The 12,486-nt window shown below is 41.8% G+C and overlaps 1 protein-coding gene across 3 annotated transcripts in view; it reads right to left on the reverse strand.

Moving 5' to 3' along the window:
* PDE11A (phosphodiesterase 11A) overlaps positions 1-12,486 on the reverse strand; it is a 501,616-nt gene that overhangs the window by 28,807 nt on the left and 460,323 nt on the right. For all 3 annotated transcript variants that reach the window (XM_025405422.1, XM_025405424.1, XM_025405423.1), the window contains one exon: positions 7,526-7,609. In XM_025405422.1, coding sequence (XP_025261207.1) covers positions 7,526-7,609 — 84 coding nt within the window. The remainder of the gene's footprint in view (positions 1-7,525; positions 7,610-12,486) is intronic.

Below are 12,486 nucleotides of genomic sequence, written 5' to 3' on the forward strand. Positions count from 1 at the left end.
ATAATCACACACAGAGTGTGTGGTTATCAGGAGATGGAGACAGTGCTGTGGAATGTTGTGGGGAAGCAGAGGTTTTACAGAAGTGACAGCTTGGGCTGGTGTCTTCCAGGCAGACATGAGAGCGAGGAGGCATAGGCAGAGGCCAGGGAAAATGGACCAAAGGGCTAGTGAGTCCTGTGCTTGGGGCAAAGGGTATCTGGCAAGGAAGTGGGCAGGGTGACAGGAGATGAGGCCAAGGAATAGGTGTGGGCTTCAGAATGAATGAGAGGGTTTCTGAATGCTAAACCAAGGACTCTGGAAAGTACCTTATAGATTGTGATAGTAACCTGCGGTCTTTAAAGCAGGGAGATGCTGTGATCAGACTTTTTTTTTTTTTTTAAAAAGATCATTTTGTCAAAAATTTGGAAGATAGACTGTAGTAGAGGGGCCTATAAATTACATAAAACCAACACTTTTGAATATTAATGTTTCTCTTCCATTCATATTTGACTAATAACACATAGAATATTTTCTGAGATAAACAGACTTTACTATCAGCAGCACTCCGATTTGGGTACATTACTATGTAACAAGGACAATATTTTGAGAATAGTAAGCCAGTGCATTTTCCATTCTGTTTGAATGGTGATGCCTGGGGCTCCTCTCCCATTATCTCAGTAGGCTTCCCTCCTTCAGGCAAATGGCAGTTCCCAGCTAGAAACAAGCTGCCATCATTCAGCTTTGAAAGAGAATAACCCTGCCTGTAGCTTTGCATGGTGAAGTGGCCTTCTCCTTTCTCTATTAAGAACCAAACCTGGCTAAGTTAGATCTTCAAGTTTTACTACAAAACTCTAGCAGGAAGAACACAGAGAAGACCATATAAGGATAGTTCCCATCAGGAAAAGCAAAGCAAATGAAAATATTAGGGGAAGAGGGGAGTGGGAAGAGGGGCATGGAGAGAGAAAAGAGGAGAAAGAGAGAGGGGAGAGAGAGGCAGAAAGAGGTAGGGGAGAGAGAGGAAGATCAGAAGTGAGTAGTCCTGGCTTCACATTCCTTGGGGGTCAAACCTTAAAGGTGAGGGGAGGGCTTATATTTCAGATTTCAGAGCCTAATTCAGGAAAATAATAGAATCTTCCTAAAGCAAGTTGGCACCACCCAGGCAGCATATTAGAAAAGACTTAGAAATTTGTGTGGACAGCAGGGTAATGAGAAAGTAGCTGGGAGTTCATGGGTGCCCCAGGGGGAATGAGGAAATGCCAAGGGAACCAGTCAGTTAGAACTGGCCAGGAAGCTGCTGGGGGTGGTGCAGGGGGCTTGCCAAGAGGCTGCCACAAGGACCACAGACTTAAGCAGCCACAGCTAGTGGCCAGGGCTGGCACAAAGTGCTCATCACACCCACACCATAGTCACACGGGGCTGGCACAGCATCACAGCCAGAGTTGCGACCAGCCACTTCTCAGTTAACCCAGAAAGACCCAACAGGCGAGATGTGCACCAGGCATCCTTCTCCTGAAGGTCACAAAATCATCACAACCATAGGTGAGTTCCCTGGTACCTAGATGTCAGCTGGGGAGGAGAAAGAGCTCTGACTGGGAGTACTTTAACCCGAAGAGACTGAGATACTTTAATATAGTGAAGTTTAAATAATAGTCCCTGAACACAGCCACCACCCTACTCCCCATCACCAGGAAAAAGTGGAGCCAGATAGATCAGTTATAGAGAATATAGGAAGTTGTTTTCCTTCCTTCCTTCCTTGCTTCTGTCTTTCCTTCTCTCCTCCCCTTCCCTCCTCTCCCCTCTCCTCCCTTCCCCTCCCCCTCCTCTTTTTTTCCCTCCCTCTCTCTCTCCCTACATTCCTCCCTTCCTCCCTCCTTCTTTCTTTCCGTATTTTTTGAGTTATGTATGATGGCATTCCATGTATATCCCCCCTTTGTAAGGATAAGTAAGAAACTAAACCCAACTATCTCTTCCTTTCATCCACAAGAATACTAAAAGTCATAGAGAAACACAGGAAACTAACTGATTTGGGTGGTGTCTTTTTTTTTTTTTTTTTTTTTAAATATCTGATGAAGTTGTTCTTAGGGAACACTGGATTGCTTTTAAAGTACTTTCATCAGTATCCAGAGAAAGTGTCCTGGAGTAGCACCTTATATCCTCTTTTCTAGTTTATCAATTTCTAACTCCCACTCTACTATTTCAACTATATGTTAAAGTTTTTTTCTCCCTTTTTCCCAGAGAGCCTATTAATATTGCATCACGTGGAATGTATTTTTCAAAATAACCATTAAAAGTGAAGGCAGAGGCTGGGCGTGGTGGCTCATGCCTGTAATCCCAGCACTTTGGGAGGCTGAGGTCTGCAGATCACTTGAGGTCAGGAGTTCAAGACCAGCCTGGCCAACATGGTGAAACCCTGCCTCTACTAAAAATACAAAAAAATTAGCCGGGCATGGGCATGCCTGTATTCTCAGCTACTCAGGAGGCTGAGGCAGGAGAATCGCTTGAACCTGGGAGACGGAAGTTGCAGTGAGGCGAGATCATGCCATTGCACTCCAGCCTGGGCAATGAGAGCAAAATTCTATCTCAGAAAAAAAAAAGTGAAGGCAGAGAAAAAAATCAAAGGTTACTGTAAATCTTAACATTAGAAGCCCTGCCTGTTTCAGAAACATCATGACATTTTAATAAAGAGGTACTACTCTTATCAAAATTTTCCTACTCTTAATGGAAAGAGAAAATTATTCTGGCTAGATGCTGGCCAGGTTACGTACTTTTGCATTATCTGTGAGAAAATATCCACTCCAAAATCAAAAGCCAGTTTGGGATGAGTTAAAAATTGGATTATATTCATAATAAAAATTAAATCCCTCAGTCCTTAACAAACAAAAGATTTATAATGACTCTGCACCTCTGACATTCTAGGTACACTGAGATTTGGTTAAGTTGAGAATGAAAATAAGGAGCCAGAACTTAGCTTGCTATTGCAGAGAAAAGCTCAGAATGATACTGTGACATGAGGGTTTCTGTTTATCCCTAAGGCTGGTGTGGCAATGACACAAAGTTTGATTGTGTCTTTTTTTCTTCCTTCTTCCTTTCTTTTTTCCCCCTTCAAAGATGTTGAGCAGCAGGGCTAATGGTTCCCCAGCAGGGTGCAAAGACAGCAGAACGCATAGGAATCAGATGTCAATGTATTCCTTCGAGATGCCCTGCTAGGACACAGCTAACTAACCAGGGCTTGAGTCTTCTCTTGGGGAAATGTGCTTTGATGGTTCCCTGCCCACTCTTGCCTTCGTGATTAAAAGACTGTCACCCATAAATCACGACTTCATCCTGTTACAATCATTTTTTCTTCCTTTCTTTCTTTCTTCCTTTCTTTTTCTTTCTTTCTTTCTTCCTTTCTTTCTTTCTTTCTTTCTTTCTTTCTTTCTTTCTTTCTTTCTTTCTTTCTTTCTTTCTTTCTTTCTTTTCTTTTTCTTTCTCTCTCTCTCTCTCTCTTTCTTTCTTTCTCTTTCTGTCTCTCTCTTTCTTTTCTCTCTCTCTCTCTCTCTCTCTAAGGAAAAGTCTGAAGATTAAAAAGACAGCAAGTTCCAGAGAACTCTATGCTCACATATAAACATATGGATAGAAGCCTGGCCTACATCCTTATTAGATAACTATCCATCGATCTGGGACTGTTCTGTGCGTGTGTCCTACCCACCTGGCATGTTGGGAGAGCTAAATCAATGCCACAATGACATGCTGTCTTTTTCCACTTGAGATAGAACCAGTCAGCCTCTCTTGTTGACAATACATATGGTAAAGAGGACCTGCACATCGTTTTTTTTTTCCTGTTTCATTTATATATTTTTATATATTTTCTGTCTGTCACTTTCTGTCAATCTCAAGATTACTTAGATAACTTCCTAGTGAATAGATTTTGGAGGAGGGGGAGTTCCTCATTGCTTTCCCTCAATGTAGTAAAAAAAATGAGTGGAACTGGAAGCTATCTCAGAGAAAAGAGTTTTGATTTTAAATGCACTGGGCATCTGAAATATACTGGTGTGGGTTGCCAACTAGGCACATAAATAAGTAGCCCTTCAGGCACCTGAGAGTAGTGATAATCTTCACCCTTTGCTTGGAGAAGAGCTAATCTCAGCAAACAGGAGCACAAGCAGAAAGTGCTTTATCTATTTCATATTTGACAAGCACAACCCTTTTAAAAGCACGAAGTAAAACCGAACTACCCAGTGAAAGTCAATGAAGTCAAAAAGCTGTACCCAAACCATATGTGTATCTACTGTGCAGCTGCATGGCCACCCGCCCCTGCCAAACTCGCTGTTCTGTCCCACTGCTGTTCCCAGGAGCCTCCAGCCGTGGGGTGCCCTGGGTCAACTCCCACCCTCTGTAGACTCCAACTCTCCAAACTTCTCCACCAGCAGGAAGATCCCAGCTCTCTCTATGAGAGTGCTTGCCTTGGGCTCTACAAGAAGGTTCTTGCCATCCAACCTTGCCCTACCTTGGGGTCAGGCCTTGGCTGTCAGAGGGGACATGCTTTGTCTCATGTGTACTCCTTGGTATCCTTTTGCCGTATGCCTAGACCAACATGGTAAAGCGAAGCTGAATTCTTATGATGCTGTATGTCAGACCAATCACATCAGGGATTCCTGCCACCTGCACACTTCCCACTTGTCTTTGATCCTCTCAGACTCCTTATTATTGCATTTTTATGTTCAAAACCCCAAACTTGACTTTCACTGAGTTATCTCAGTGAATGGTGTCACATCAGTGACCTTCTTGGCTTGTCACTTCCTCAAGATGTTATGTCTTCCCACTAATGGTGATTCCTGCCCACTGACTGATTTGATTTCAGTTCAGAAGCACCAACAGTTAATGTGAGATTATCCAGTTAAATAGTGGAGGGAAGGGAGAACACTGCATAAGATGAAATAAAATAGGACCCTCAGAGAGGATACTTAAACTTACCCTACAAAGTTTCAGTTTGACGGCTCTTAAAATGATTGGTTTCAAAGCCTTGTATTTAAAACTTACAAATGAAATGAGATATCTTTTTACTTAGTGATAATAAGGAATCAAAAAGAGCAAGATTTTCATCCCCTGTTAAATAAAAAGATACAGCAGCAAGTATGAATATGAGCTTCTGTAAACAGCTCCTTCCATATTCCCTTTCAGCATGACACATCTCTCCCCAGTTAGTTAAATAATAAAAAATGGTGCAAGAAATTTCCATCAGAGGTGAAGAAGGGCAGTAGAAAGGTCACTACACCAAAACAAAGGTCAGGGGTGAGCAGGACACAACTCTTATTTGGTGGGACCATCACTTAATCTTTCTTTTTTTTTTTTTTTTTTTTTGAGACGGAGTCTCGCTGTGTCGCCCAGGCTGGAGTGCAGTGGCCGGATCTCAGCTCACTGCAAGCTCCGCCTCCCGGGTTTATGCCATTCTCCTGCCTCAGCCTCCCGAGTAGCTGGGACTACAGGCGCCCGCCACCTTGCCCGGCTAGTTTTTTGTATTTTTTTTAGTAGAGATGGGGTTTCACCGTGTTAGCCAGGATGGTCTCGATCTCCTGACCTCGTGATCCACCCGTCTCGGCCTCCCAAAGTGCTGGGATTACAGGCTTGAGCCACCGCGCCCGGCCCACTTAATCTTTCTATATGTTAATTTCCTGCAGCTGAAAATAGCAGAGGTCTCTAACCCACAGATAAGTAGTAAAGTAAAACAGATGTGAAAAATCAGGATGATATATAATGTGAAGGGATAATATTACTCCCTAAATTCTAGAAATTGCTATTTCCACTTAAATTCAAATAACTTCCTTTGTAACCTAAAGATTTCAAAGCATTAAATAGGAAGCATAAGACAAGCCCTAAAGGATTGTGAATTAGTAATAAAGCAAATTAACATGGAAAACCATATGAGGATCCTTTACAGCCTTTCCTATAACCAATCACATAGGAAGAGTGTGTAGACTTTGAGTTCACTCCAAAATAGCTTTGCAAACTAGTACCAAAACTTAACCAGCTTCCCACCCCAATACATGTCTTCATCCTCCTAAGCTTTACCCAAAGTAAAAGGAATGTAGTAATTGCACGAATAATTTCTTCATCCCATTTATTGCCTAAGTGTGCACACAAAACTGAATAACATTAAAAAGTAATTCAACATGTATAGCCCAGGTCAGTTTCACAAAGCAAGATATAAGTGACCCAAAAGTTGTTGGGCTTTGCATATGGGGGCCTGCTTATTCAGAGACACTGAGGATGGGAGGAGCCAACAGGAAGAAAAGAGAGTTGAGGATCCCCTTAAAATAAAGTATACATCATTTTCTATTTTGTTTGCCCAATCTTTCAGTATTAAATAAAAGAACATTATGTTCCTTTTTTAACTAAAATAAGCAATTGTAGATTATTTTAAAACTTTACCTGACTTTATGGTATCATGTATTTAATGACTAATATAAAACAAAAATGAATTTATTTTTGTTATAGTTATTAAAAATTACATATCCATCTTCAAGACAGTATTCTAAGTTTGTCTGTTTGTTTTCAGGGTTCTGCGATAGGGCTCAGCAGTTCCTAAAAGTGCTGAAAACGAAGTGGTAGATGATCTTGAACTTGATGGTTGTGAGGTCCTTAAAAAACAATACCGTGTTTTTAATAGGGTTACATAGGGTGAGGAACTAAAGAGCTTTTGCTTTCCCTGCATGTTTCTCACTTTGAAGTTAGACAAGCAGCTCAGTTCTGATTGAGCTAGGTTGGGGGTAAAGAACTTGCCAGGTTTTTACAAATGAAAGCAAATGCTTAGAAGTAAAATTAAAAGCCAATGTACACTAAACTGTTAGTGTTAACTGACGCCAGCCCTGATCCGTACTCAAAACGTGGAGTGTGAACCATTCAAAGCGACACTTTTCTCCTTTCAGAAGGAGAGGCCTACACACCAAGTAGCAAAGCTGGAGTCATTAGTGCATCTCGCTCAAAATTCACTGGTGAGGATTTGCCGCATGCATCTCAGACAGGCAGATTTTGAAGCTGGAAGGTGTGTCACAAAACCCCCCCGCTCAGACCGTGGGGTCAGAGCAGAACACTAAGTTTCCTGGAATCCTTATTCTCACATGATATAATAAAGAAAATTTGTTAAAAAAAATTCCATGGTCAAATATATTTGAGAAATTGAGTTGATCAAGTTTAAACATGTTTCTTGGCCCTGTGAGCTTTTGTTGAACAGATAGTTATTAGATGATGGCTGGATGTTCATGTTCTATGGGACACAGTTTGAGAGATAGTAAATAAAATATTATTATCCCTGGTTTACAGATGAGGGAGTGGAGGCTCATGGAGATTATGTCCTAGAAGGTGGAGAATGCAGGTCTGCAGCCTCTTAGAACCAACTCTTCCCAGACAGGGGACAGTCAGAAGTTCAAAAAAGACAAACTGCAGCCAGAGCTCTCAGCAATGTACATACCCTGGAAATGTCTCCTAAAATGAGTGCTTTTGAGAAGCACACACTTTTCCTTTTCTGATTCAGTCAGAACATGTAGGCCCTCCCAAATCAAAGTACCTGATACAAAGGCATGCAGATGCTATCAATCCACTCCAGTTGCAACCGAGGCAGTTCATCTTTCCGGTTCCGATCAAAAATTGCCTAGAATCAGGGGGGCGGGGGAAGAACCTTGCTTTACTACACCGAAGTATTTTACAGGGTGCTTTGTCAAACACTTTGCTACAGTGATCCATTTTTTACAAACTGAACCCTTCACAAATCACAATCAATCTTTACACATACTTTCTTTTCCTTTATCATGATGAGAAATGAAATGTTTTTACCTCTTTTTATGAGATTTGTAAGCAAATTTACTTGAACTTTCTAGCGTGCAACTTCTTGGGGCAAAAACCCGTCTTCAAATATAAGCAACTGCTACTAAATCAAGTCATCAGGTCACTGCGAATTGGGTACAGGTCAAGGGGAAAGGAATGTGTTTTACTGCCACAAAAATAATGCAGGCTTTCATTTCTATAGTGAGAGGTTGGGATAGAATGGGACAGATTGGAAAATATCCTTAAAAGCAAGTTTATTGTAAATAGAAACCATTTATATTACTTTTTCAGGGTGAGGGGTTGATTTGGCAATTACATATGTTTTTCTTTTTTTTTTTTTTTTTTTTTTTTTTTTTTGAGACGGAGTGTCGCGCTGTCGCCCAGGCTGGAGTGCAGTGGCGCGATCTCGGCTCACTGCAAGCTCCGCCTCCCGGGTTCACGCCATTCTCCCGCCTCAGCCTCCCAAGAAGCTGGGACTACAGGCGCCCACCACCGCGCCCGGCTAATTTTTTGTATTTTTAGTAGAGACGGGGTTTCACTGTGGTCTCGATCTCCTGACCTTGTGATCCGCCCGCCTCGGCCTCCCAAAGTGCTGGGATTACAGGCGTGAGCCACCGCGCCCGGCCTACATATGTTTTTCAATAAGGTTCTGTCATTAATAAATTTTTAAATATTTATCTATCATTGTGTGGATGATGGTGGATGGTACGCATTATCTCTTCATTCCCAGCCCTTAAGCTTTATGATGTTATAATGTTTGAGATAATTTAGGTATATTTTTGAGAGAAATAAATGACATTTTTCCGTTGGGCAGACTTAAGGGAAACAATCAATTGGAATTTTAGTGTTAAAATTAATTCACTGAACAAACACTGCCAATTCTGTGCCAGTGAGACTGCCTCTCCCTTTGTTCTTAAGGAGTCAGGCCCAGGCCTGAGAAGCTCCCTTGTGCCCTTACTTATCTAGAAGACTGGGCTATCTAGTTATAACTTGCCCTCCCTTAATGTTATACAGTAAGTTTTATCTTTCCTCTACATAAAACGTGGCATTCACATCATTTTGGTGTCCTTATAGGCCATGAGGGCAGAGCCAAGCAATCCCCTTGGTCCAGAGGTGCTGGAAAATCCTGCATCCTTCAGATGTATGAATAAGAGTGGGAGTGGGTGGGGCAGAAATCACTAGCTGCCAAATCTGAGGAAAATATCTCCAAATTGGGGAGAAGGTCACTGATACCCACAGGCTCTTCTCATCTTTGTCTTGCAATGGGAGATGGGAAATAGCAGGACAGAAGACTGGAATTTAGAGAAAATTGTGAAAATGTGCTGGAGAGAGGGATAGCTCTTGTGAATAATATGAGTCTTGGTCCAAAATGTCTCTTTAGAGCTGGGTGCGGTGGCTCATGCATGTAATCCTAGCACTTTGCGAGGTTGAGGTGGGAGGATCACTTGAGCCCAAGAGTTCAAGACCAGCCTGGACAACAGAGTGAGGCCCCTGCCCCTACCAAAAAAAAAAAAAAAGTTAGCCAACTGTGGTGGCACACATGTAGTCTCAGTGACTACAAGTCTCCTCCTGAGAGGAGGCTGAGGTGAAAGGATTGCTTAAGCCCAAGAGGTTGAGGTTGTATTGAGCTATGATTGTGTCATTGCATTTCAGCCTGGGTGACAGAGTGAGACTCTGTCTCAAATAAAATAAAATAAAATAAAAATAAATAAATAAATAAACAAAATATTTCTTTAAAAAATATTATTCTGGGCTGGGTGTGGTGGTTCATGCCTGTAATTCCAGCACTTTTTGAAGCCAAGGCAGGAGGATCACTTGAGATCAGGAGTTTGAGACCAACCTAGCCAACATGGCGAAACCCTGTTTCTACTAAAAATGCAAAAAATTAGCTGGGCATGGTGATGGGCGCCTATGATCTCAGCTACCTGGAAGGCTAAGGCAGGAGAATAACTTGAACCCAGGAGGCAGAGGTTGCAGTGAGCCGAAATTGTGCCACTGCACTCCAGCCTGGGCGACAGAGCAAGACTCCATCTCAAAAAAAAAAAAAAAAAAAATTAGGTTTTATTTTCTCTATAGTTCTCTTTGCTATATAAAATTTTCATATTTATTTAATTATTCAATTTATAGTGGATATTATAAAGTTACTTTTTTTAAAAAAATGCAGTGGTTTTTAGTATATTTACAAAGTTAAGCAACTATCACTACAATTATAGAACATTATTATCATCCTCGAAGAAACCCCATACCATTAGCAGTCACTCTTGTTTTTTCCCAAACTCCCAGCCTTAGGCAACCACTAATCTATTTTCTCTATTGATGGATTTGCTTATCCTGCACATTTCATATGAATGGAATCTTATGATATGTGGTCTTTTGTGACTTGGCCTCTTGCACTGTTTTCAAGGTTTACCCATGTAGCATGCATCAGCATTTCATTCATTTTTATTGCCGAATAATATTTCATCGCATAGATGTTTTATTTATTTGTTCATCAGTTGATTGACATTTGAGTTGCTTCCAGGATATTATGAATAATACCTGTGAACATTCACATACAACTTTTTATGTGGATGTATGTTTTCATTTCTCTTGGGGATATACCTAGAGGTAGAATTTCTTTTTTTTTTTTTTTTTTTTTTTTTTTTGAGACGGAGTCTCGCTCTGTCGCCCAGGCTGGAGTGCAGTGGCCGGATCTCAGCTCACTGCAAGCTCTGCCTCCTGGGTTCACGCCATTCTCCTGCCTCAGCCTCCCGAGTAGCTGGGACTACAGGTGCCCGCCACCTCACCCGGCTAGTTTTTTGTATTTTTTTTTAGTAGAGACGGGGTTTCACCGTGTTAGCCAGGATGGTCTCGATCTCCTGACCTCGTGATCCGCCCGTCTCGGCCTCCCAAAGTGCTGGGATTATAGGCTTGAGCCACCGCGCCCGGCCATAGAGGTAGAATTTCTAAGGCATATGGTAACTCTGTTTAACTTTTTGAGGAATTGACAAACTGTTTTTCAAAGCAGCTGCATCACTTCGCATTCCTGCTAACAATGTATGGGGTTCCAATTTTTCCACGGCCTCACCCAACGCTTGTTATTGTCTGTCTTTTTTGCTATAGCCATCTTAGCAAAAGTGGTATCTCATTGTGGTTTCAGTTTGCATTTCCCTGATGATTAATGATTTTGAGCATCTTTTCATGTGCTTTGTGGCCATTTACATATTTTCTTTGGAGATATGTCTGTTCAGATCCTTTGCCTATCTTTTAAATTGCGTTGTCTTTGTATGATTTGCAAATATTTTCCCATAATATGGGAAAATTTACTTTCTTGATAGTGTCCTTTCGTCCATGAAAGTTTTTAATTTTGATAAAGTTCAATTTGATTTTTTTTTTTTTTTTTTTTTTTTTTTTGAGACAGAGTCTCACTCTGTCACCCAGGCTGGAGTGCAGTGGTGTAATCTGGGCTCACTGCACCCTCTGCCTCCTAGGTTCAAATGGTTCTCCTGCCTCAGCTTCCTGAGTAGCTGGGATTACAGGTGCTCACCACCACACCTGGCTAAATTTTGTATTTTTAGTAGAGTCAAAGTTTCACCATGTTGGCCAGGCTGGCCTTGAACTACTGACCCCAAGTGATCACCCACCTCAGCATCCCAAAGCGCTGGCATTAAAGGCGTGAGCCCACTGCGCCTGGCTGTTCAATTTAATTTTAATGAAGTTCAAATCAACATCTCTGGACCAACATCTCTGGGTCATTTTGTCTTTTGTCTCCTGTGCTTTTGGTTTCATATTTAAGACACCATGGTTAACTCCAATCTGGAAGATTTGTACCTATATTTTCTTCTAAGAGTTTTATAGTTTTAGCCCTTACATTTAGATGTATGATCCATTTTGAGTTTATTTCAGGGTATGCTGAGAGGTAGGGAACCAACTTCATTCTTTTGCCTGTGGATATGCAGTTGTCCTTGAACCATTGTTGAAAAGACGTTATCTTGGCACCCATGTTCAAGATCAGTTGACCATAATTTTAAGGGGTTTATTTTTGTACTAGTCACTTCTTAATCAATGCTTGATGAGAAAAAAAAAAAAAAAACGAGTGTGAGGCCCCACACAGTCCTGTGCTTCACAGCATTTTGCATCTCATAAAATTAGTATTAGTAATTATTTCATGTCTATATTTCCCACCAGTTGACAAGATCCTTGAGGGCAGGGAAGATGGTGTCTTCCTCATTGCTGGATACACAGTGCCTTGCTTCATGCCCGACACCTGGAGGCACTCAGGCAGGCTTTCCTAACTGACTCACTGCTTCCAATCCTGACCCTCTGGCTGTGGGCCACATTAGCCTTTGTCTTCATGAAGTGACTCCCATGATGCCTGGGACCATGATACCTGAGAGGGCTCCAGGACAGTTTTCTTCCTAAATATCAAGGGATAATGGGCACAGCAGGTGTCAGCTCTGGGTGCATGCATTTACAGATATTTCTGGAAAAGAACTGAGGGCTAACCCTGCCACATCAGCCAGGCCTCCCCTGATGACACGGTCATCAGTGGTGCTCCGTAGTCTTTGTGAGAAGACAGAAGCATTTAGAGCTATGTTTCTACCACAAAATTAATTTCATTTATGTCTGCAGAAAATGCCTTACCTGAGCCTACAGATAAAGGCTCCTTAGTGCTGCACTACTGCACCCGCCAACTCACCAGTGCTGGCAATTTACTCCTATTTT

The sequence above is a fragment of the Theropithecus gelada genome, chromosome 12 (genome assembly GCF_003255815.1).
Source record: "Theropithecus gelada isolate Dixy chromosome 12, Tgel_1.0, whole genome shotgun sequence".
NCBI classification, from domain to species: domain Eukaryota; kingdom Metazoa; phylum Chordata; class Mammalia; order Primates; family Cercopithecidae; genus Theropithecus; species Theropithecus gelada.